General features: G+C 63.8%; 2 protein-coding genes across 4 annotated transcripts in view; one reads left to right on the top strand and one right to left on the bottom strand.

The window, feature by feature from the left end:
• Positions 1-11,657, top strand: part of RADIL (Rap associating with DIL domain) — a 45,311-nt gene extending 33,654 nt beyond the window's left edge. Inside the window, exons 6-15 of one of the 3 annotated variants that reach the window (XM_053927218.1) lie at positions 1,092-1,252; positions 3,840-3,952; positions 4,274-4,511; positions 5,285-5,457; positions 7,882-8,032; positions 8,739-8,929; positions 9,083-9,416; positions 10,461-10,588; positions 10,864-11,003; positions 11,379-11,657. In XM_053927218.1, coding sequence (XP_053783193.1) covers positions 1,092-1,252; positions 3,840-3,952; positions 4,274-4,511; positions 5,285-5,457; positions 7,882-8,032; positions 8,739-8,929; positions 9,083-9,416; positions 10,461-10,588; positions 10,864-11,003; positions 11,379-11,484 — 1,735 coding nt within the window. In that variant the 3' untranslated portion in view covers positions 11,485-11,657. The remainder of the gene's footprint in view (positions 1-1,091; positions 1,253-3,839; positions 3,953-4,273; positions 4,512-5,284; positions 5,458-7,881; positions 8,033-8,738; positions 8,930-9,082; positions 9,417-10,460; positions 10,589-10,863; positions 11,004-11,378) is intronic. The other 2 variants (XM_053927219.1, XM_053927220.1) reach the window with 2 other exon arrangements.
• A 2,038-nt stretch (positions 11,658-13,695) lies between these two features.
• Positions 13,696-23,655, bottom strand: AP5Z1 (adaptor related protein complex 5 subunit zeta 1). Its single transcript, XM_053926093.2, has 17 exons — positions 23,528-23,655; positions 20,688-20,825; positions 20,290-20,476; positions 19,712-19,853; positions 19,374-19,486; positions 18,819-18,987; positions 18,412-18,552; positions 18,060-18,097; positions 17,820-17,982; positions 17,217-17,395; positions 16,378-16,520; positions 15,869-16,009; positions 15,648-15,759; positions 15,423-15,520; positions 14,811-14,943; positions 14,526-14,740; positions 13,696-14,281 (listed from the first exon to the last, which is right to left on the bottom strand). Exons 1-17 carry the CDS (start codon positions 23,566-23,568, stop codon positions 14,011-14,013), a joined length of 2,424 nt encoding a protein of 807 aa, XP_053782068.1. The 5' UTR covers positions 23,569-23,655; the 3' UTR covers positions 13,696-14,010.
• Between the last annotated feature and the right edge of the window lie 396 nt (positions 23,656-24,051).

The raw sequence follows: 24,051 nt of genomic DNA on the forward strand, positions 1-24,051 counted from the left end.
CTCTGTGGTTTCAGTTTGCGTTTCCCTGATGACTAGGGATGTCGAGTAGCTGGACATCCTCATGGGAGTCATGTCTATTTAGATCCTCTGCCCATTGCTTAACTCGATTGGTGGCTTCTTTACTTTTGAGTTGTAGGAGTCCTTTATAGTTTGGAAAGTGACCCTGACCTGACACGTGGTTTGCAGATATGGCCGCCTGTTCCACAGGTGGCCCGTCCCCATCGATGGTTCCCACGGCTGGGCAGAAGCTTTCGGATGGAATCAGTCCCACTTGTCTGTTCTCCCTTTGTCACCTGTGCCTTTGGTGTCACAGCCATGAGATTGTTGTCCCCACTCGGCGCTCACCTGAAGGGGTGGCGCGGCCCACTGCACCTGGTCTGCGTCTTGCGCTGTGTGGCGCGCATTCGATGCTGCCCGCGCTGGGGCTGGCCCCGGAACTCCAGCCGGCAAGACCTGGGGTCTCGTTTTCCGCAGAGGCCTGCCTGTGCAGGGAGAGCGGTAGCCTCATGGCCGCAGGTCTGCCAAGCAGAGAGAACAAGGCATTGCGGTCTGAAGCCAGTCCTTCCCTTCCCAGGGGAGGGCGGTGCACGGTCCCATGTGGACAGAAAGAAGTCATGTCGGCACCATGAGACTGTGGCACGGGAAGGGTGTGGGGAGGGGACCCGAAGTCCCCCTTGGCCCCGCTGCTGCTTAGCAGGAGACAGACATGGAGGACGGTGGGGCCCGGCCACCCCAGAAAGTCCCCCAGGGCCTCGTTCTCCAGGACCCCGGTCACCCTGTCTCCAGGGTCCCTGATCTGGGCACCTGTGTGTGCACACCCACTTGCACACGCGCTGTAACATCAGAGGTGGGAGAACAGCTGACTCAGCTGTGAGTCCTTTGCTGGCGGCAGCTCCCGGTGTCCCTTCCCGCTGAGATCTGTGGATATGTCTCCGGCTGTTGGCATCAGACAGATCCCGCAGCTTCCTCCCACTTCCCAGCCTCGCTGGGGTGGGCTGCTGCAGCGTGGTTCTGTTGGCGTCCCGCTGAGACGCGTGTCCTTTGTGAGAAGGGGGGTCCCCGAGTAACCTCCCACCTCTCTGTCTCGGCAGCCAGGAGCCCCTCTCCCCGGCCAGCTTCACCCTGGCGGCCCTGCTCCCCGACCTGCAGCACATCCTGGTCTGGATGGCCAACGCCATCGAGCTGCTGTACTTCATCCAGCAGCAGGGCCCCGTCTACATGCAGAGCTTGGAACAGGAGCTGGACGTCACAGGTAGGGCTCGCGCCGGCGGGCTGAGTGCGGTACGCGCAGGCCCCCTGCCAACTCAGAACAGGGGCAGGTCAGGGCGGGGCTTCCTCTGAGCAGAAGCGACACTGAACTTTGGGCCCACCTGGTACCTGTCCGCGGCGTGTTGGCACTCTGCTTCTGTCGTTTCACGGGCTGTCCCACCGTGTTCTGTCTGGGAGGCCTGGGGACACCGGCCACTCTTGAGCACCCATGGAGGGAACGCAGTGCAGTGGCCCTGAGCTGTCGTCCCATACGAGTCACTGCCGTTTCAGGAAGAAGGCAGGTCGCCCAGGAGCGCTGTAGGGCAGTACGTGCGTGTGACTTCAGGGGATCGGACGGGGGACGGCGTGCATCTCCGGGTTTGCGCAGAGTGCGGGGGCACTCTAAGCGGGAGTGATGGGCAGGCCGTCCAGGGGACTCCATGTGGAGGGCGGCATCTGGCTGTGCCCCGAGGCCCATGTGGGCCTTCAGCGGGCGTGCGCCTGACAAGGACTGGGCGGGGTCTGGAGAGGCCTGATGGCTCCTGGGATAGAGTCAAAAAGGAACAGCAGGATCGTCCTGCAGTGGGACCGGATGTGACAGTTGGACACCCAGGGGCAGGGGCCACAGCCGCACGTGGACGAGCTTGGTTTTGCCCACACAGCCTCTTGCTCCACCGTGGCAAAGACAGAGCCTCTCAAGTCCTTCCCTCCTGTTTGTGGGACCTCCGCTTGTTCTGTGGACCCCAGTAGATGGTGCCTGGTGGCCCTGCCTCTGGGGGCCTGGGCTGCAGCCGTGAGGTGCACTTGGGGCAGGGAGAGAAGGCAGGCAGCAGGAAGCGGGGGAATTGCCCGGGGCTCCGCGTGGGCTGGGTCGGCTGGACGCAGCACAGTGTCTGTCTGCAAGGGCTCAGCTGTGTCTCCGGGGAGGAAGAACCTGACAGAACAGCTCACAGGCCTGCGGCTCCAGCCCGTTTCCCCGGGTGGATACTCTGAGAGGCGTTATACCTCCCAGGACACGGACACGCCCTCTCTGCGCACGAGGCCTGTGTCTGAGGTGGCCTGTTTTCTGGCTCCCCTGCCTAGGGCGTGCGCACCAGCCCTGCAGAGTCTGTGGAGCCAGGGCCCCTCCCGCGAGGCCTCCGTCACCTCCCTCTGCAGACCCCATGAGTCCCCTCGAAGGCCTCTAGCCCCTGGGACCAGTGTTTCTGCAGCGGCTCCTGAGGGGCAAGGCTCTGCTGGCTGGGAGACCCCCCCCCCACCCCGTGACTTTAGGCCCAGTGTGCACGGGAGGGTCGCTTTATGGAGAGGTGGGAGTTCTGGGGGCCCTTCTGCGTGGCTGCATGGGTACCCCTGTCTGGCTGGTCTTCCTGGGAAAGCAGCACTGCTCACTTAGCTGCTGCCTCCAGTCTTTCGAGGAAGTTATTTTTGGTCGGGGAGCTCGGATGTCATGTCGCCCAGTGGATGCTGGGAGAGGGTCCCGCCTCTGTCAACCCTGGACCACACCGGCCGGCCGGCAGGAAGTCACAGAGACCATGCGCGGTGCAGGGACTGAAGAGCTCAGAGGAAAAATCTCGTCAGCCAGAGGACGAAGGGGAAGCTCGGGCCGGCACTTGGCCTCCTGACCTTCAGCAGGAAATGTCTGTGGGAAGAATTCTAAAACCAGAGATGTCATGTCCTGAAAGCTGGAAAAACCGCTTTTTCGTTCCCCGGTCTTTTTGTCTGAAGTCTCATCCAGGAGACCTCGTTCACAGGGCGGATGAAAGGTTGGCCCGGCCAAGGGCGGGGTTTATTTTACCCATTTAAAATCCTGTAAGTCTTTGAGGCTCTGTCTCAGCCCCTGTAGATTTTGGGGTCCTCAGGTGCTGGGCCTTGGGAGCCAGCATGGGAGGGAGGTTGCATGCAAAGCCTCGCAAAGGCTCCGTGGGTGTTGGCTCCGTCGGAAGCCCTAGCTGCACAGGCATTCCAGGAGGTTTTCAATGATGTCGGAGGGGCCGGGTGGCATCTGCCGGGGACCTGCTGTGCTGTGCGCAGTGGGATCCCGCTGCCTCTCCCTGTGCCATCTCTTCCCGCCAGGGCCCCAGGCCCACAGGAGGGTGTGGGTCTGCTTTTGGCCAAGCTGGCCCCATGGCAGGCCTGCGGGTTGGCGCCCCTGTGCTGAGAGGCCGTGCAGCTGGGCTTCTCGGCCACATCTGCATGTCTGGTCTGTGTGCACTCAGGCAGGCGTCTGGCTTCTGGGTCAGAGGGTTCCTGGGGAGTGAGCCCGCCGTGGGCCGAGCGGCAGGAGCCCCCACTCCAGTGCTCCAAGGGGAAGAGCCTTGAACAGCAAGACAAGGAAACAGCGGCTGTCCAGATGTTGGTGGGCGGGGCTTGTCCAACAGTGGGGAGGCGGGTCTGTGCTCCTGGGAGGCCCAGCCGAGGCCCGGCAGACCCAGCTCCCTCCTCCAGCTCTGAGAGGAGCTTCCCCGACAGCGGGGTGGTGCCGCATGTCCAGTGCAGGGCAGCAGCGGGTGGGTGGGCAGACCAGCGTCTTCATCCCGCTCCCAGGAGGCCCTGCTGTCCCCTTGTTCACCCGATGCCTTTGCGCCCTGCAGGCTCGAAGGAGTCCCTGTTCTCCTGCGCGCTGTCGGCCAGCGAGGAGGCCATGGCGGAGCTGGAGGAGGTGGTGCTGTACGCCTTCCAGCAGTGCGTGTACTACGTCTCCAAGGTGCGCTGCCCTGCCTCTCTGGGCGTGCTTGGGGCCTGGAGGGAGCCACACGCTCTCCCCAACCTCCTGTCCTGCCCCAGAGGGTGGCAGCCCTGTGCCCAGTCCTCCCCTCCCCCTCAAGACACTCAGGGGCCTGGGGGACCCTTTGCTGTGCCCCCTGTGTGTGTCCCGGGGTCACCTGCCCCTTTCAAGGAGCTTGTATGGAGTCTCCCACCCCCAGGCAGGTGTCCTGGGGACCCCGGGGCTCACCGTGTTCCCAAAGCCCCGAGGCCTGCACCCCAGGCCCCGCCAACTGCTGCTGTGTCTCCCTCTGGCCCCTAGTCCCTGTACGTCTGCCTCCCGGCCCTGCTGGAGTGCCCCCCATTCCAGACGGAGCCTCGGGAGAGCTGGTGCCCGGCCCCCCGGCTGCCCGAGGAGCTGCGCCGGGTCGTGTCCGTCTACCAGAGCACCCTGGACCTCCTGCAGCAGTCCCAGGTGCACCCGGAGGTCGCCTCCCAGGTGCTGGCCTACCTCTTCTTCTTCTCCAGCACGCTGCTCTTCAACCAGCTCCTGGACAAGGGTGAGGGCAGGGCCGGGTCGGGCCACGGGTGTCCCGGAGGCTGCGGGCAGAGCCCTCGTGATGGCTCCTGAGGATGCTGGGGACTGGGCTGTGGCCGGGGGGTTCCCAGACACGGGGGTCCGTGCCGGTGCCGTGGGGGCCGCAGACAGAGGCCCAGGGAGTAGGGATGTCACAGAGCATGTCCCCGTAGGGGCAGAAGCTCGGTCAGTGTCGGCACAGGGCCCCTCTGGCCTCTCCTGGTCCCCAAGGTCCCACAGCCCCTGTGGGAGAGGAGGGGACAGGCTCAGAGAAGCGGTGTGACCTTTGACCCCACCTCCCTGCCGCACATCCTGGCACTGCAGACATTCCTCTATATCCTGCCCAGGGGCTCCGGGGCGCCAGGGGGCATGGGCACATAAACACAGGGATGAGCCCCCAGCACATGCATGTCTCCCCCGTGGGCTCCCCAGGCTGGGGCGGGGGCCTTGGGGCAGGATCCCGGTGGGAGCAAGGGCTGGCTGTCTTGGATCATGTCCCTGTGCACTTGGGATTCAGTGGCTGTCCTAGCCCCTCCCTGCCACCTTCAGCCCCGCCTCCCAGGCCTACCCCACCCCCTCCCAGAGTGGGGCCCACAAGCAGGTGAGTGCCTTAGGACCTGTGGGAGGTCTCCCATCTGTCCTCTGAGGCCCCGAGTAGGGGAGGGAAGGCACAGGGGACCAGCTGGGGCCTCGTGTGGGCAGCAGACCTGCTCTAGGGGAGCAGCCCGGGCCTCACGGCCCCGCCCCCCTCCCCAGGCCCGTCTCTGAGTTGCTTTCACTGGCCCCGAGGCGTCCAGGCCTGCGCCCGCCTGCAGCAGCTCCTGGAGTGGGCCAGAAGTGCTGGCTTCGGGGAGGCCGGGGAGCACTTCTTCCGGAAGCTTTCCTGCACGCTCAACCTGCTGGCCACTCCCCGCGCCCAGCTCATCCAGGTAGGAGAGGAGTGGAGAGTCTGCAAGAGGTGGCACTTTGTTGGGGGTGGGGGACCACAGGCCAGGCTGGCCGTGGGGCCTGGCCGCTGGGCCTCAGGGGCCTTGCAGAGCCGCTCCTGCCTGTAGGCACGGAAATGCCCCCAGTGTCCGCATACGTGACCCAACGTGGCTGGGGCTGTGCAGGGGCGATCAGAGCTAAGAGCCCGAGATGGGGAGATTGCCCTGGGGCAGCCCACAGGCTCAGTGTGGCCACATAAGTCCTTCAAAATGGAAGAGGATCAGAGAGACTGGACAGTTAAGGGAAAAGAGGGCCCGGCCCACAGTGGCCGGCCCTGAAGACGGAGCCAGGAGCTGTGGGCCAGGGACTGCGGTGGCCTCCGGGAGTTGGGGACGTGCCCTCAGCTGGAGGGCAGCCCAGAGACGTGGGCGGCCCTGTGCCCACGAGGGGCTGCGCTCTGGCTGCGTGGATGGACAGGGTGGGCCCCTCCTGGGGCCTCGGGAGTGGAGCGGCCCTGCTGGCCTGGGTTCTGGCTGGGTGCGACCCCAGAACCGTCCGGTGTACATCCCTGTTGCTGCAGCTGCTGGGTTATGCTCATCTGTCACCACAGCTACGGGGACTAATATGCCACCTCACCCCTCCCTTTCCAGCTGCTGGCACAATCGTCACAGATAATCTAATGAAACCGGACCAGCGGTTCCCTTCCTGCTTAGCATGACCCCACTGTGCCCCGGGAGTGACCGGGAGAGCGTTTATAGTGCAGTCTGGGGAGGGGCGTGTGGGCCTGGGTCGGCGGTGTGGCCAGCGTGGCGTGATATTCCCGAGGGGACAGTGGGTTTCAGTTTGGTATGAAAAATGGAGCGGTCCGCCTCTACCCAGAAAGCCTCGCGGGTGCGCCCACCGCTGCTGCCAGTGGCAATGGCACAACTGCTGCCACCTGAGCACCTGCAAAGCATGGACGGCTTTGCACGTGCCTCTCATTTGCGCCCCACGGCGTGCTGCTACGGGAGACCTGGCTGTGACCTCTGCTTCGTGACAGCCCAGCTGAAGTCACACAGCCAGCGCGTCCTGGAGCCAAGACTCCGTGGGGGCCTGGGAGCCACTGATGTCTCAGCAGATGCTGAGAACCCGCCCCGTGTTGGGGTCTACAACTTCCTCAAGTGTCCCTTCAAACGTTGTTTTACTTTATTTATTATAAAAGTGAAACACGGATTCACTTGAGAAAATTCAGACCATGGGGATGTGTGGGGAAGGGCCACGGCTGAATGCATGACTAAACAGAGGCAAAGCAATGCTTTTGACCCGCCCAAGCCATACGGACACAGAAAACGCAGCAGAGAGAAAAGACAACGCTTTGGAAGCTGGAAGCAGGGGGTGAGTAGGGACCGCCTCCGCGGACCTGAGAGAAGTGACTCCTGAGATGCGACCCAGTTTGTCAAAAAGCCGCCAAGAGGCTTAGGAGTCGTGGGCACTGGGTGCCTCTGGAAGCCGAGCCCAGGTGGGCTAAGGCGGCACAAGAGCAGTGGGGGCTTCCCGGTGGGTGCGGCCGCTCAGGGGGAGCCTACCTCGTGCTGAGACCACCACACGGAGGCATCTGCTTAAAGGCCCCAGAGAGCTCCTGAAGCAATGGGGACCGAGGGTGGCAGATATGCAGAGAGGAGACCCCGGAGCTGTTCTGCTGCTGCTTTTCCTCCGGGGGCATCTGCTTCATCTGGAGGCAGGATCTGTGACCGGAAGTCCAGGCTTCGTCCGGATGGGGCCAGTGCTGGGGGAGAGAGACCAGACAGGCTAGGCCATCTTAAGGCTGGGGAGGCAAAAGTGAGATGTTTGAGGTGCCTGAAATGCTTGGTGGTTTCCCCTCGTGACATTTGACACAATTTTGAAGCTCCAGGGCATGGATAAGAACGACTTTAAAACAGAGCAAAGGCTCTGAAAACCAGACTGGAATCGGTAGGCGTTTGAACACGTGTGCACCAAACTCACCGGTGCAGCTGCCAGCAGTGCCCACGGGCAAACGATATCCTCGCCTGTGCGTGTTAGACATCGGAGAGAGCTGAAGTGACGATCGTGGCGCGAGGAAAAGAAAGCAAATAGACCCAAAGCAAGTAGAAAGAAGGATGTGACAGAGGAGACCCTAAACCAGTCAAACAGCAGACACACATGTAGCAGAGAAAAGCCAGAAGCCGCGTTGGTTCCTGGCAAAGTTGTTTGAACAGTTGGAGAAATGTTTAATAAAGGCAACAGGGCCAAGAGTTGATTCTTTGAGAACTTCACTAAAAGTGGGGAAATGGAATTCGCCAGTGTGAAGAACGCAGAAGGGGATGTCACGCAGACCCCACGTTAATCGTAACAGTTCTGAATAATTCTGTCTCAGTAAAACGGGGGGAAACTAAAAATGACAGTAAGGGCACCTCCTTGTCCCCCAGATGAGCTGGGCAGACCTGCGGGCCGCGTTCCCCGCCTTGAGCCCCGCGCAGCTGCACCGGCTCCTGACTCAGCACCAGCTGGCCTCCGCCGTGGGCCCCATGAGTGCCTGGGAGCCAGCCGCCCAGGACCGCCCCGATGCCTTCAAGTCAGGTAGGCCCCCTTCTCGGGCAGGACCGTGCTGGGGGCAGGGGTAGCCTCCCCGGGGCCTAACCCTTGGAAGAGCCCTCAGAGCATCTGGTACCTCCGCCCTGGGCCCTCTCCCTCCCTCAGGGGCCCTGCCCTGCCCCCACCAGGGGACGGCCTCAGGTGGAGGTCAAGGAGCCCATAGTTCATGGCCAAGTTCTAAGCTCTGGGCTCAGGTCGGAGGTACTCCCTGCCCCTCATGAAGCCTGAGGACGGGGCCTCACCAGTGGAGGAGAGCAGAGTCAGCCTGCTGGGCACCACTGTGCCGTCCACGGGAAACATTCCCAGCACCGTGCCCACGAGTGTTCACATACATATACACTCACACACATGGATGTGGACGCACACACGTGTATTTTCACAGGTCAGACCTGCACCTCCCTTCATTAGAGTCACACACAGCATGTCACAGCACACAGCAGTGGGAACAAAAGGGTTGCGGAAGTCAGTGGTGCCATGGGCTGCTCACTGAAGGGCTGGCAGGACGCAGAGGCCCCTCCGGGCAGGACCACAGGCTCCACGGGACCGCGTCTGCCCTCCCCATTTTCAGGCTCCCTGTTTTCAGTGCTGGGAGCAGAGCCTTCCTGCTGGTTGCTTGTTCCCTGGTCCCCCAGTCGGGAGGGGTGGGTGGCCTCCTGGCCAGGAGGCCAAGCAGTCCTTGTCCCATCCTCAGAGGACATCCTGGAGTCCTATGAGAACCCCCCACCCATTGTCTTGCCGAGTGAGGGCTTCCAGGTGGACCTGGAGGCGGACTGCCTGGACGACAGCATCTATCAGCACCTTCTCTACCTGCGCCACTTCCTGTGGGGCCTGCAGAGCCAGCCCAGCCCCCGCGGCGGGACCCCCCAGCCCCAGGGCCCTGAGGTACCACTGAGCTGCTGGTCTGTGGCTCCTGCTTGGACGGTGGGGTGGACCCAGGGCTCCCGCCCTGGGGAAGAAGCGAGAGGGACAGCTGGGGGCCCCTTGCCTCCCTGACCATGACAGGAACTTGGTGCCTGAGCTCCTTCTCTCTTGCAGGGCCCACACCACCCTGCCCCAGAGGGGCACCCTGAGGGCCAGAGCTGCCCCCTCGCTCCCCGGGGCTCCGGCAGGGGAGCTGGTGAAGGTGGCCCGGCGCTCCCTCTCCCCTCACCCAGGGTTCTGCGGGCACAGGGCCCTCCAGAAAGGCAGCCGGGCCGGGGGAGCCGCGGTGGCCCCCCCCACACAGACTCTTCCTGCCTGCTCACGCCTCCCAGCACCCCACTCGAGCCTGCACTCCCCGACTGGCCCCACCCCGGCAGCTCCTGTGGGAAATCACTCCTGGACGGGAGGAGGGACGGACCAGGTGACCTCCGAGGGGCGACTCCGGAAGGTGAGAACTGTCCCCTGGTTCCCACCTGCACCAGCCCCGGGTCCTGGTGGCACGTGCTCTGCCCTGGGCTTTCCATTCCTGCCCGTGGATGCCTGCAGCCCCAGTTGCCGGGAAGGCTCTGGGGGCCGATGGGGCAGCCAGGGAAGCCGGCCTCATGCAGGCTCCGGGGCACTCGGAGCCGCTGCTCCACACAGGGTTGAGGAAGGGGCTGTGCAGGCGATGTGCGCTGGGTGTCGGAGATGCGAGGGCCAGGGATCCGGGGCAGGGGAGGGACGGCGTGCAGGGAGGGCCGGGGGTCTTGCACACACAGATGTGTGAACAGTGCGTGAGGCTACGGGCTGTGAGGGCAGTGTCGTCCCCCACCTGCCCGCCCCCCCAGTCAGCCAGGCCTGGCCCCAAGCGGGGGCTCAGCCTGCGTCCTGACCCGAGTCCTTGGAGCTCCGGCCGAGCTTGGAGTGTGTTCTGAGGGCAGCGGTCACCTGGGCGCAGGGTGGGGACGGGTGGGCACGACAGCTGACCTTGTGGAGAAAGCACAGGGCTCTCAGGGTCGGGGGTGGTGCTTCAGGGATGAGAAGAACCCAGGTCTGTAGGGGGCAGGCTCCCTGGGGGCCTTGTGCTGGGCTAGGAGCCTGGAACTTCCCATCAGCAGGGTCAGACACTTGGGGGAGGGACAGAAGTGGAGCCACCACCTACAGTTGCGACAGGAGAGAGAAGGGGGGTCAGGAGGGCTCTGTGGATGGCAGAGGGAGGACAGGGGGGTGAGGGGGGGCTGTGGTGTGCCCTCAGCAGAGCCCCTTGACCGCCCCCTGGAAACAGCCGGTCTCTGAGAGAGGCTGGTGTCCTGGGGCAGCCACAGGGGGTCCTAGGTGCCCCTTCCAGGCACATGGGGTGTCACCCCAAACAGTCCCCGATCTCCGTCACCCGATGGAGGTCTGGGAGCCCTTTTCCTTTGGAGAAGCAGCCGACCCGCAGCTCCAGGGTCCCGGACTCGGGACAGGTGCAGGCTGCCATAGCCCTTACCTGCCTCTCTCCTTGTCCACCCAGGAGACTGTGTGGCTTCCGAGGATGAGCCCCCTCCGGCCCCCTCCAGCATCCATGACTTTTGCTCCGTCTTCCTGGTGGAGCTGGAACGAGGCCCCTCCGGGCTGGGGATGGGCCTGATCGACGGGCTGGTGAGTGGCCCAGGGCTCCCGTCACTGGTGGAGGAGGCAGGAACTTGGGACAGGGACCTGGCGGAGTGTCACCCCAGAGTGGAGTGTGAACGGAGGGAGAGGGCCGCACAGGAACCTGCCCCGGCCTGCCGTTGACTCCGTCCCCAGGCCTTGGGTGTCGGGCCTGGGCCTGAGGATGGTGCGGTGTCTGGTGCTGCGCTCGCAGACACGCTGATGCCCGGGGCCGCTGAGGGCGGGGCTGTGGTGGCCCTTACTGGGCCTCTGTGTCCCTGCAGCACACGCCCCTGGGCACCCCCGGCCTCTACGTGCAGACCCTGCTCCCGGGCAGCCCTGCAGCCGCTGATGGCCGGCTGTCGCTGGGAGACCGAATCCTGGAGGTGAATGGCAGCAGCCTGACCGGGGTCAGCTACCTGAGGTACCCCTCCCACCCCTGACGCTCACACCGAGGCCTGGGCGGTGAAGCCACCGGGCAGCCAGGGGGCCAGGTCCACCTGCAGGAGGAGTCTGACTCAGGCTGACCCCGAGAGGTCCTGTCATTGCTGCCCAAGAGAGGAGGAAGTGGCGGCCGAGCCCCCCACCCAGCTCTCTGTGGCCACCGTCCCCCCTTCCCTCCCCTCTTTCCCACCAGAGGCCGAGCTCCTTGGGGTGGGGATGGGCCCTCACACAGCCCCATGCCCTGGGGACCCTTGGGGTGGAGGCTTGGGTCCCCCTCTCTGGGCACCTCCAGGAGGCTCCGCCGCCCCTCCCTGGGAGCTGGCACGGCCTGTCCTTACCCCCTCGCTGGTTTCAGAGCCGTGGACCTGATCCGCCATGGGGGAAAGAAGATGCGGTTTCTGGTGGCCAAGTCCGACGTGGAGACAGCCAAGAAGATCCGCTTCCGCTCGCCCCCGTCCTAGGGGCCGCGGGGGCTCTGTGAGCTGCTCCTGAGTGGGTGCGCCCCCTTCAGGACACTGGCTGCCCCTCACCCTGTGGATAATGTACATCTTAGTGTGTATTTTATTTATATGACAGATAACACTAAGTCGTGATGTTTGTTACAGAGCTTTTATGTTGGACAATTTCAATGGAGACAAATAGGTTCAATAAACTATCTTTCATATTCTCGGCAGTGCATGGAGCCAGGGTGGGTGCCCTGCTGGGCTCCCCCAGGGCCCAGGGGCTGCGGTGGGGGGGCACCGCAGGACTTAATCCCCTCCCAGCTAGTGCGGGAGAGACTCTGGGAGGATGCGGGGCACGGTGGTGGCAGAACAGCTTTAACTGACTGTCCGCCCTCGCCCTGCCTGGAAACAAGGCGCAGCAAGGACACCCTGGGCGGCCGGCCCCCAGGGGAAAGCGAGAGCCCCAGGCAGCGCGCAGGCTGCTCCTGGGACTCGCAGGCTCAGCACAGCACCCCAGCGATGGTTAGAGTCCCCGGAACGTTCTAAAGTCAGGACCTGAGGGCCTGTTTTCCTCTCTGACCACGGCAGCCCTGGCGGGGCCCTGCCACCAGGCCATTAGTCTGCGCGTGACCAGCCGACCAGCTGACCGGGCAGGGCCAGCAGCAGGGCTGTGTTGGTGCTGCAGTGACAAGGGCCTTGGTCACCTGCATCCATGCAGGCTGTGCATCCTCAGCAGGTTCAGCAGCTGGTGGTCCATGTCCTGGCAGCGCAGGGGGCCCACGGCCGGGCTCTGGGGCCAGCGTCCTCATCCTTGACAGGTTCAGAGACCCTGCGGATTTAGGGGTCCCAGTCAGCTGCCGAGGCAGCCTCCTCTGGTCAAGGGGTTTGGTGGAGGCTCCCAACAGTGTTCTGGTGTGTCCCAAGCCCTGGGCCCCACGCTGCCCTCTGGCGGGCACAGAAGAGGGGCGCACGGGCGGCTGCCGGTCAGTGTTTGGCCCCAGAAGAACCCCCGCGCCCGGTCGAGGCCTCCCGCCGCCTTGTTCCCAAACGCCAGACCAGTGCGTTTTCAAAGGCACTGCAAATGTGTGCTTGCACCCAGGAGAAAGGAAATACTACGGCCCCCAACAGAGCTCACACAGGGCACGAGTTCAGGGAGGCCGGCGGCGGGAACTGTCGGTCTCATCCCTCACTGCAGCGCCCTGCAGTCGGGGACACACCGCGCCCCCCCTGAGCTGCTGCGACCTATGGAGCCAAGTGGGGACCCCACGGGTCCCCGATAAACACATCCCCTACCTCGGCCCCTGGACCCTAGTCCCGGGGGCCAAGTAGGGTGGGGGAGGGCTGGGGAGGGTGGCGGGCGGGGTCTGCCCTGTCCTGGGGGTTCAGGATGTCCCTGGTGCCCCCATCTGAGGGGGCCAGGGGCGGAGCCTGTGGGGGGCGGGACACAGCGAAGGGTGGGGCCGCAGTAGGCGGGTGGCTAGATGTTCATGGAGCAGTAGCACCATCTGGTGGCCGAAGAGCTCATCTACAAGCCGGCTGCGGACTTGAATGGAAGTGGTAGGAAGCGCCGGGGCTGTGGCCGTTTCTTGCCCCACTAAGGGAGCAGGCAGCCAGCGAGTGTCTGCCCACTGGGGATAATCCCAGAGTGAACCTGGATTTGTTCTGGGTAAAGCTCCGGGCGGCAGATGTCGCGGTCGCTGGGAGCCCTGCCTGTGGGGGCCCCTGCCTGGTGGGCCTGCCCTCCCTCTTAACAGCAGTGGCAGCAGGCAAGCCAAGGTGACCACACCCGTGGCCCATCCAACCCGCCCCCCAGGGCCCCAGCCTGCTGCACCTGAGCTGTTCAGGAGGGGAGGAGGTGCACGAAGGAGCGCACTGACCAAACGCACCCCCAGCTGTCGCCTCTTGGGGTCACATGGAGTTCTTCCTGATCGCAGGCGTCCGTGATCTGTCACCCCCAGAACACGCGCACACGGGCTGAACCACGTTTGCCCTTACACACGTGGGGACCGGGTGGGAAGGAGTGACCCCAAGTGTCCCACAGGCCAGGCAAGGGTCCCTTCCATCCCAGGGCTGGCCCTCCCAGCAGCACTTGGGGGCGCCCCAGATCAAAGCAGCAGGGGGCTGTTTGCTGGCTGCACCCAGCCCCCCCTGACCCCAGACCTGGCCCTCTCCCCTGGGGGGCAGGGCGGGGCAAAAGGGCGAAAGGGAAGAGTCCTGTTTCTCCACACAGAAACTTCCAGAGCAGATTTATTTTGGTGGAATCTCTCTCTGCAGCTTTCATCCAGCCTCACGGGGCTAGGGCCACAAATCAGGGCCGCCTCTCTGCAGGGCTCAGCATTGTTGACAGGGGAGGGTTCAGAGAGAGACAGCCACCAGGTGAGACGAGAGGAGACGGCCCTGAGCATCACCCAGGTGCTGACAGCCACGGGGTCTCCCGGGCTCAGACCCCTCCTGGTTTCCTCTCTGACCGTTGAAGTGCTGGCTTGGCCCTGATACCAGGCTCTTAGTCTTCGGCCCCAGCCGGCCTCAGCCTGGCGCAGTCCCTCACCCTGGCAGGAGGCCCGCCTCCCTCTCCACCAGTCGGCTGACCGTGCGCAGGGCCAGCGGCAGGGCTGTGTTGGTGTCGCGGTGGTAGCGGGGCTCGGACACCTCCACGCTGGGCGTGAGCACAAACTGGGCCACGCTGGGCATCTTCAGCAGGTTCAGCAGCTCAGTGGCCCGCCTGCCTATGGCTCCTGCGTCCTCCCTGCAGCCCAGGGAGCCCATGGCCGGGCCCTGGGCCAGGGTCCGTATCTTTGACAGGAACAGAGAGACCCTGGGGACGAGAAGTCCTAGAAGTCAGCTGCAGCCGCAGCCCTGGCAGGTGGAGGGGTCCCATGGAGGAGCCCAGACACTGGAGGCACCAGCTAGTGGGGCTTCAGCTCAGAAACGAGGAAGCAGAGCCTGCACAGCCCACACTGCCCTCCCATTTCCAGAATCCCGTGTGCTGACGCTGGGTCCCAGCCTCTGGGAGTGGGACACCTGCAAAGTCCCCTCCTTTTCCCATTCCTGGCCTGTACCTGGGGATCAGGTCTTGGCTGCGGGAGGCCAGCTTGGTGAGCGTGGTCATTAGCGTGGCGATGAGCTGTGGGGGGCACTTGGGAAGGGTGGCCGAGGGGCGGGACTGGGTGACCTCGAACAGCAGCGCCTCCAGGGCTTCGAAGAACTTGTTGATCTGGTCCGCGGTGCAGCGCCGGTCCCAGCTCACTGCCAGGTACTCACCGATGGCCCAAACCTGTGGGGACGGCACCTCAGCCCCAACCAGGAGTGCTGGGCCTGGCGGGGGACGGGCGGCCCAGGCTTACCACCGACGTGAGCATGTGCCCGCCACCGCGCACGCCGCTGCCGCTGCCCACGAACTCCAGGAGCTCCTTCGCCAGCTCCACCACCAGGGAGGGATGCCGCTTGCACAGGACCAGGAACTGGGAGCTCATCACCCTGCCCAGAGAGGATGCTGGTGGGACGCAGACCGGCCCTCGCAACCCCAGCCCCGCACTGCACCCCACCCCACCCCACGCAGGACAAGGGCTGGGAGGCGGGAGGCAGGAGACAGAAGGGAAAGCCTCTGGGCACCGGGTAGACGGAAGGACAGCTCTGGCCCCTGAAGGAGCCTCTTGCCCAACCGGGGAGGAGGCTGGGACAGCTCTGTCCTCGGTCCTTGTCCTCTGAGTGGGGTGCAAGTGTCAGGCTTTCAGAAAGGGGGATCAATAGTATAGAAGGCTTTGGCGTGGGGGGAGGGGACCTTCTGGGTCTGGGGCAGGGGGGATCTGTGCAGTACCAGGCTGGTCCTGGGGACGGCGCTGGGGTGGCAGCGCTGTAGCAGCCGGAGGGACAGCAGGGGCGGTGAAGGGGTCAGTGGAACCCTGGCGGGGGGATGGGGGTGAGGCCCCCCCAGGTGTCTGGCAGCAGGCACTCACCTGTGCACACACGCCTCGTACCCTGGGACCGGGTACAGCGAGTCGCTTCTCTCCAGGAGCAGCCGCGCCAGCTGGTTGGTCAGGGCCCCGTCGGTGAACTGGGGGCAAGAGTGAGAGAGACTCAGCGCCCCCCAGTGAACACCTCCTGCTGCACTCTGTCCGGCCCCAGCTGGCCTGCCCTGGGGGTGCGACGCCCTGGGGATGGGGCCCGGGCAGCGGGCTCACCTGGCCCACTGCGGAGAAGAACACCTGCAGCAGGGTGGGCACCGCCTCTGCGCACTGGAGCACCCGGGCGCAGCCGGCCATGGGCTGCAGCAGCTGGTGGAGGGGCGCTGACCTGTGGACACGGGTGTGACAGTGGCAATCCCTCCAGGTAAGAAGGCACTAGGCCCGGGGAGGGGGCACCAGGGCTTTGTCCACACAGCCCCAGCCTGAGGGACCCCCACCTTTCCACGGTCCCGCTGGCCTTGGCACGCAGAAGGTGCTGGAAGAGAGCCTGGAACTGTGGGTCCCGGAAGGCTTCCAGGCAGCTGGGGACCCTGACGGAGGTGTCCCAGAGCGGCCTCTCCGACGCAGCCGGTGACGACCTGCGAGTGGAGCGATGCCGAGGCCGGGTTCAGTCGTGGCTCCAGCACAGGCTACCAGGGCTGGACGCGGCCTGGCCCCCACAGGCACCCACTAGTCAGGGAAAGCCACGAGCAGGCGTCACCATGACATCACAACGCCCTGGCCCAGTGGGGTGACCAGAAAGGGCTGGGGGCCAGCGCCTGTGGGAAGGGGTGGAGAGGCCCGCAGCTGATGGAGGACAGGCTGAGGGCCAGGCAGTGGGTGCCAGGAGCGCTCTGGTGGGCTCGCTCTGCAGGGCGCAGAACAGCAGGGGCAGCGTGGGGAGGGCCCTGTGCTGGGGGGCGGGGGCGGGGACAGGGCCCGGGCACGTGCTGGCGAGCGGGCTCACCTGAGCTGCAGGTCCAAGGCCGCGGTCAGACACGGCAGGTCCAGCAGTGCGTGCAGCATCTCTGCGGCCGTGCTGGTGTCGACCAGCGACGGGAGGAGCGCCGAGACCTCGGCGGTCAGGGGCGGGCTGTTCCAGGCCAGGAGCTGCGGGGATAGGCAGGGCAGCTCAGGCCAGCCCCAGGAGGCTGTCCGTGGGCCCTGAAGCTCGGGAGCAGGGCCGTGGCTGGGGGGCTGTGGCTGGCCACGGGGGGCCAGCAGGTCATGCCCTCGTCACTGCTGCCACGGGGTGCTGCTCTCTTCAGGGCGTCAACCTGGCCCCACCTTTCCTACTCCACTGGGACCCAGGGGTCAGAAAGCAGTCCCCTCCATTGTCATCTTTTACTGGTCTTTCTGCTCCTGCATCACTTTCATGCCGACATTGCCACCACTCTCCTCGTCACTGCGGCCGTTTCTTTGGTGAGGGGCCAAGTCTCCAATGATTCCGAAAATGCCACGCAGTGACCGCTGGCCACAGAAGACACGTCAAATGCCGGTGGCACCGAAGGGCCGAGCACACAGGCTGGGCCGCAGGACGGTGCTCTGGGCAGGTGCTGCGAGAACTGAGCCCGGCGTCAGCCCTTCCCAGAGGGGTCAGCACGGGGCTGCGCACGAAAGCTAAGGGAGTATCCAAGACGTGAGGACATCCGCTGCCCCACCCCTCGCCCTCCGCCTGCATCCCAGGCTGCCCCAGCTGAGGCCTGGGAGTGACTGGGCCTCAGGCCCCAGGATGAGATGGGGACACTGTGCCCCCCACCTAGGCCCCCCACCCCCCCGCTCTGGCCCAGGGACGAGCGAGCATGCCTTGAAGAGGCTGGGGAAGCTCAATTTGAGAATGGCGAGGTCTCTGCCAAACAGGGGGAGGTTGTCCCTGCAGAACTGGACGAACTCGAAGGCCAGCGTTGGGCTGTGGAAGAACTCGGAGGGGACCCTGGTGAACGCGTGCTGGCAGACGGCTTCTGCGTCCACAGCTGCTGCCTCCCCTGAAAGGCACAGGTCATCGTGAGGACGCCTGGTGCTGGTTAGCACCACCCGGGGTCTCCGGCCCGTTTCTGCGGCCCGCTTGTCTCTAGGACCCCAGATGCTCCAACACGTCTGCCGGCACCAGAAACACGCGCTAAGCCATGTCCTGCTTCCCCAGCGGCAGCAGCCACAGACCACCCCGCCAAGAAGCAGGGGGTGGAACGTTCTTTGGGAGCTGATGGACTCTGATGGCAAAGTGAGTTCTAGGAGCGACATAGAGTCGATATCATTTTAACTCCTGACACAAATCATTTTAGAGCTACCACGACCCAGTGCTAACTGTCCGTCAAAGAAATGCCACCCGCCGGCAAAGGGAGGGCAGCCTGGGGAGAGCGAAGCCGCCCTGGCTGTGACTGCACGTGGCCGTGTGACCTCCAGGCTCACCGTGGTTCAGGAAGAACTGGGCGATGGGCAGCAGCGCCCGCACGCAGGCGGGGTCCGCGCACAGCCGGGCGTGCAGGGCCTTCAGGCTGGAGAGGGTGCGGTACAGGAAGGAGGGCTCCTGCCTGCAGAGCACGTCCAGCACCAGCACGGCCTCCACCAGGCACTGTGGGGACCCCGAGGCCACGGTCAGTGGAGGGGGCGAGTCCCCTCCCGCTCCCTCCCACCTCGCTGGGTACTCACAGCCTTCTGCAGATCCGCGTCCCCCTTCCTCAGGGCTCCTGGGGGAAGGAAGGAAGGGAGGAAGGGGACTGGTCTGTGTGCCAGCAGAGACGGCTGGACAGAGGGTGCACCATGGTCTGGAAGCAGGAGGAGTGGGCAGAGGGCCACCCACTGGGAGCGGAGGGACAGGAGAGCAGAGAGCCATCCCCAGGGCAGGCGTGGCTGGTGCTGGGGACACAGCCCTGAAGAGCTGGGGGTGGGGGAGGGTGGGTTCTGTACAGTGCTGGGCACCCCAGGAAAAGAGCTGCCGGGCCGTGCTCCCTGAGCATCCGCAGCGCGGCCCTGCGGGACCGGGACGGTGTGGGCCACTCACGCCGGGTGCTTTGCTCCAGGAGCCGCTGGCAGTACTCGAAGGCCTTCTCCCGCAGCTGCTCCTGGGGCGGCAGCGGGCGGCTGGTGGCGGAGGCGGCGGACAGCACGGACGTCGTGGAGCCCTCCAGCTCCGACCTGTCGTCTGCAGGACAGGACAGAGTGCTCAGTGGGATGCGGCCCGGAAGGCATCCTGGGCACACCGCGGCAGTCACCCCAGGCTCTGGGCCCTCAGTGCGGCTGAGGTTTCTGCCCAGCAGGTCTGGAGAAGGGGCTCAGGGTGGCTGTCTGAAGGAGCTGTCCTGGACGGCCCTCTGACCACTCTGCACGTATGGGGAGGGCCTGCTGGTGTCAGTGAGGCACAGCCCAGGTGGCCCACGTCTCCCAGGGGCCGCCGCTGCCGGGTCCCACCTGCGTCCGGGGAGCCTGGGCCCTCAGGGCCACTGTGCAACAGCCAGGCCCGCAGCATGGAGAAGGCCTGCACGTTCAGCCACTGGTCCTCCGTGAAGCGCTGGCCCACTGACAGCACCGTGAAGAAATCGGTGGCCAGGGCCCCATCGACCTCGGTGACAGGACCAGGCTGCAGGAGGAAAGGGAGCATGGGTGGCCCTGGGCAGGGGCAGGGCTGAGACTGGGAAGGCCAAGGGGCTCACCCACCCTGGCCTTCTAGAACTAGGGGCACCCCCTTCGCAAGGCGCGTAAACGCAGGCATCCGCCAGACAAGTGACCCTCACCAGCCGGTCTGGCCCTCAACTGACCCGCAGCATCAGGGACCTGTGACCCTCTGTGACCCTCAGCTCTGCCCACACCCCCACCAGGCGGAGACAGGAAAGAAAGGCCATTCTGGGACCAGGGCAGGTAGGAGGGCAAGGTAGGAAGAGTCTACAGGACCCTGCTGGCCAGGCTGGCTGAGGTGGCCCAGGGACACCCAGGGACACCCAGGGACAGGGCATCCCTCCACCTCACCTGCCGGGCCCTGGGCGTGGAGAAGAAGCCCCCGGGGGAGTGTGCCGGCCCCTGTTGGAGGCTGGCGTAGCGGAGCCAGTCCACCAGCCTCCTGCTGAGCAGGTTGGTCTGGTCTGCAGGGGTGGGGACAGCGCCGTGGGAACCGGGTCAGCCCCAAGGACTCCCGCTGCCCGGCGCCCAGGTCTTTCCGGAAAACAGCAGCTCCCGACAGAGTCCCACACTCCCAGGCCTCCCCAACACCCACTCAGACATAACAACCCCTGTCCCACCCCCACCCCCACCCCCGACGTGGGCTCATCCTGGTTCTGCGCCCCAGGCCTCTCAGGAAGGCGAGGTACCTCCGTGGAGGGTGCCTGGGGCAAGGCTGACGACCTTGGACAGGACCGGGAGGAGGGGACGCAGACTGGGCCCCTCGGGCTGCCGGCTCTCCAGGACTTTGAAGACGCGCTGGCCCACACTGCTGACCTGCGCTCTGTCACCCTACAAGTTAAACACAGGTGGGGCCCGAGGGAAGGGCTGACGCACCCAAGTGCCTGAGCGACAGGTCACTTGGTCTGAAAGCGTCTGGCTAGGGAACCCGTTAACGTCGTTAATGCTATAATGCCTCCTCTTCTAGACATCTAGGGGCATCACCTGAGCAGCCCAGGCCCTGTGGCCTGGATTAGCCTTCACAGTGTCCTGGCTACTTCCCTAGGAACCCAGGGAAAGGAAGGAGGGAAGGGGAGGGCGAGGGGCAGGGTTTCTGCTCAGTCCAGATGCATAGGAGCATGGGCTCTGCCAAGGTGGCCATGCAGGCCGGTGACCGAGGGGAGCCCACCCGCATGGGGACAGCACACCGGCATACTGCTTCTCTTGGGGCCCCAGGGTAGGCCACTGAGGGCAGGGTGGCCAGCCCGGGCGGTGACAGTCACATTACCTGGGCCAAGAGCACAGAGGCCACCAGGCTCAGCTGCCGTGTGTTCTGGATGTGGTCCCAGGGCAGGTGCAGGCTGTTGCTGGGCGCCATCTCTCTCAGGACGGCGGCACAGAGAAGCTGGAGCTGCTCGGGGCTCTCGGGCTGGAGCAGCGTGGTCTGCAGCAGGTCCACACACGTCTTCTCCAGCCTGGGCGACAGACCAGACCACAGATGGCATGTGCCGTATCACAGCTCGGCACGGGCACCTGGCCCCCAGCACTGCCGTCTGACCCCGGGAAGCGGCCCCGTCCCTTGGGCAGGGGGAGAGAACTTTGATATTTGAGGACCGTCTGCACGGTTTGAGTGGACACAGACTGAAGCGCCACCTGCCGGGCATACCCAAAGACAACATCACTCACTTCCTGTTATATTTGGTGGCCGCGACGATGAGGAAAAGCCTCCGCAGGGCCTGGGTGGCCTCAGGCCCTGAGTCTTCCTTCTGCAGCAGCCCGCTGACCCGGGAACAGAACTTCGCCAGCTCCTCCGCCGGGATCTCCCTGAACCAAGAGGATGTTGCCAGCAGCCTGGCATCGCGAGACCGTGTCGGGGCCCCCGACTGCCACCCTGTACTATGACGGCGGCTGGAGGACGCAGGGAAAATCCCTCCGAGCAGAGAGAGACCATGGTGTCATGGGAAGAAGGCAGCTCCGTCGTCCGCACGCCTCTCAGGACAAACTAGCTGACGGGTTGTCTGACCTAGTCCCTCTCCCTGGGGCTCTGCAGTCCAGGGGCCACTGCCGTCCTTCACTGGACAGGGCTGTTGGGGACACCATCACCCCCATATACGGTGACAACAAACCTTCTTGAGGGAGACTCCACACACTCAGATTTTCTTCCCGGAGCGGAAGAACTAAGTCGGATCGAGGTTAGGAGTCAGACGTAAGGAAGATTTAACCTAAAATAAGTGGTTTTTCAAAAGATTCCTTCGGGAAGCCTTTACCTTCTGGGATCGAGAGTTAAATCTAATAGGTCAAAGGGCAAAGGCTATGGCACACTGTAAGGCTAGCCTATCATAGCCCCTGATTCTAACACTTAATTGGCTTATTAATCCGAAATGCCGACGTACTGACAACAGGCAAGCTGCTGCAAAGTCTCAAAGTGGAAAGTGCTCCTAGGTTTCTACTCCAGTCCAAAAAGCAAGGAAAAGTAACGCGCCAGTGGGCCAGTATATTGGGGACTTCTGGGGGGCTCTCGGCGGCTGTGCCCCCCGTGTGTCCACCCCGAGCCATGGCCGAAGTCCACTCAGTCCCTTTTCAACCGATCAGATGTGTGAGCTCAGGACTCTTGAACTGAGACAGGCAGCCTCTGATGCTGACAAGGTATGACAAACACCCAAGGGTGGGGCCCTAGGGCAGCTTCTTACTGGATGGCTGGGGGACAAATCCCTATGGATTAGCCTCCGCCCCTCACCCCCCTCCCATGCCCTTCCTCCAGAGACCTGGTCCAGGTCTGTTTCCAACTGGGGTAATGAGACTGAGGGAGAAGCTACCCGGCTGCCTCGCAATTATAACGGAGAGTCTTTCCCAAATGGTGGTACGCCTCATCCCCCATCAGTCCCTTCCAGCGCGGTCTCCAAAGCACAGCACACTTTCTAAAGGCGGGCCTGTGCCACCACTCCCATAGCTCCCCACTGCTCTCAAACCCAAACTCCGGCAGCCGCCAACGAGGCTTCCGGGACCCTGGCCCCATCTTGCGTCCCTAGGAGCCACCAAGTCCTTCCTCCTGCTTCTGACCCTCCACCTGAAATACTCATGCTCGGATGCACTTTCTCATCTCAGGGAACCTCCCAGACCTTGCTACACACCCCTGTCCCCCCACCCCGTCTGAAACCTACTTCCTTCACCTCTCCTTAGCTTACAAGATACATTTCTGATACCTTTTTCCACCCTTGCTTTCCATATTTCAGAGTTGGATATTAAAATTCACTCCAAATCCTAACTCCCAAAACTTAGCAATATAAAATGAAGACCTGATAGCTAATAACGTCCCCCAGGTCCTAGGCAACAGAAACTGCATATATAAGTCATGCCCTCCATTCAGCCGCCCGCCCAAGACAGAGACAGAGGAGAAAGAGTTCAAATAGTGAGGGCTATTCCTTCTGCCTTTCAGTCCACAGACACACGACCTTAAGTAGGAGGTGACTCGGGAGAGGAACCTCAGTGGAACACTGAGTGGTTCTCAGTTCTTACACGCCTGTCTGTGAGACCTCTGCAGTGAGTGTGTCACGTGCTGAGTCAGGTATGAGTATTTAAAGAGATCTATTGGTATTTTCGTTGAATACAGCCCCTAAATTCAAGCGGACTTGGAGTACAATGCGGGAACATGAACTGCAACGTTGGGCCTTGAATTTTGGAGCACCTGCCCCATACTGAAGGAAAGGCAGATGGTGCGTAGATGCGCGGAGCATCGCCGCGCATTTTCAAGGGTTACGGGACCATAGCAGATTTTTACCCTCTTCACAGCCCTTAGAACCGAACCTTCATTCGAGAACATCTCCCCACTAGAATCACAGCAGCCTCAACCATCAGCATCTTTCCCACCAACTGGTCCAGTTCAGAACCCAATTTTCTTTTTTTCCTTTTTTAAAAGTTTACGACGGGTTTGTGGTTCTGCCTGCATTTCCCCCTTATAAACAAGTAGCATCGAGTCTGATGGACTCCGGGGTTTTAGTCCTCCCCGTCACCGCTTAGTTAGTGAGAGGGGCTACCGGATAGTTAGTGGGAGTCCAGAGCTAGCGCGGGGCAGAGGGCGGTGGGCAATTTCTCAACCCCCCAACGCACCCCGCTGGAAAGCCATGCCCACAGACAGGCCCCAGACAGCACCCAGCTCCCGAACTGGGCACACAGAGATCGCCACGGCTCCACGCCCACCGGCTCTCCGGCTTCTCTGTGGCTTTGTTCTCTTGATCCTGGGGCAGCTGAGTTGCAACCGACAGCTTCTGGCCAGCCTGCTTCTGACCTAGAAATCAGCGGGAACCCAACCCCTCTGCATTCCCACTCATCCTCAGGACGCAGCTCAGGCGCCACCTCTCCCGGGACCAGCTCCACCCTCCCCGGAGCTTGACCTCTCCGAGCCTGGCCGGCGAGGCCTCCCGGTCCCCCAGGTCTCTAAAGCGGGGCCAGACGGGCTCTTCCGGGTCGCCGCGCTCGGGTCCCCTCTGATACCCCCACCAGGCGCCCCGAGGGAAAGGCGCGGGCACCTGGCCTGGCGGAGCAGACTCTCCGCCGCCGCCGAGAACATCACGCCGCCGCCGCCGCCGCCTACAGCCGCGGCCCCGGAGCCCCAGCCACTGGCGACTCCGCAAGCCCGGCACGTAGCCCGTCCGGCTTCCGGGTGTCGTCACGTTGGCAGAACGGACAGGCCGCAGACCAATGGGATTGGGCAGAGCTCCGCGGGGCGGGGCCTCTGCGCCCAGGACGCCGGCCCTGGTTGGCTTCTGGGCACTTTCAGTAGTGGGACGCCCAGAACGTCCGCGCCCGGCACGCGGGACTCGGGACAGCTCCCGAAGGGCGCTCAGCGCCCCTGTTCTAGGTGGCTTCAGGAACACAGCGCCGTGGGCGGCGGCAGCTGCCGCACGAAGGGGAAGGGAGCTGGCGGAGGGCGCGGGTTACAGGCCTTCTGTAGGGAAAGGCTGCTGCGTGCTAATTGCTATGCATCCGTGAGCCCATCCAACCCGCGGGACAGCTCTGAGGAGCGTCATTTAGCACCATTTGAAGGCTGAAC

Source organism: Desmodus rotundus, chromosome 6 (assembly GCF_022682495.2).
Source record: "Desmodus rotundus isolate HL8 chromosome 6, HLdesRot8A.1, whole genome shotgun sequence".
Classification (NCBI taxonomy): Eukaryota; Metazoa; Chordata; class Mammalia; order Chiroptera; family Phyllostomidae; genus Desmodus; species Desmodus rotundus.

Coding starts and splice junctions, on each gene's coding strand:
- AP5Z1 (XM_053926093.2), bottom strand. CDS start 23,568: ATGTTCTCGGCGGCGGCGGAGAGTCTGCTCCGCCAGGCCAG. Junction 19,487..19,711: donor CCCAGGCACCCTCCACGGAG/GTACCTCGCCTT, acceptor CCACCCCTGCAG/ACCAGACCAACCTGCTCAGC. Junction 14,282..14,525: donor AGCCAAGACCTGATCCCCAG/GTACAGGCCAGG, acceptor TCTCGTCCCCAG/GGTCTCTCTGTTCCTGTCAA.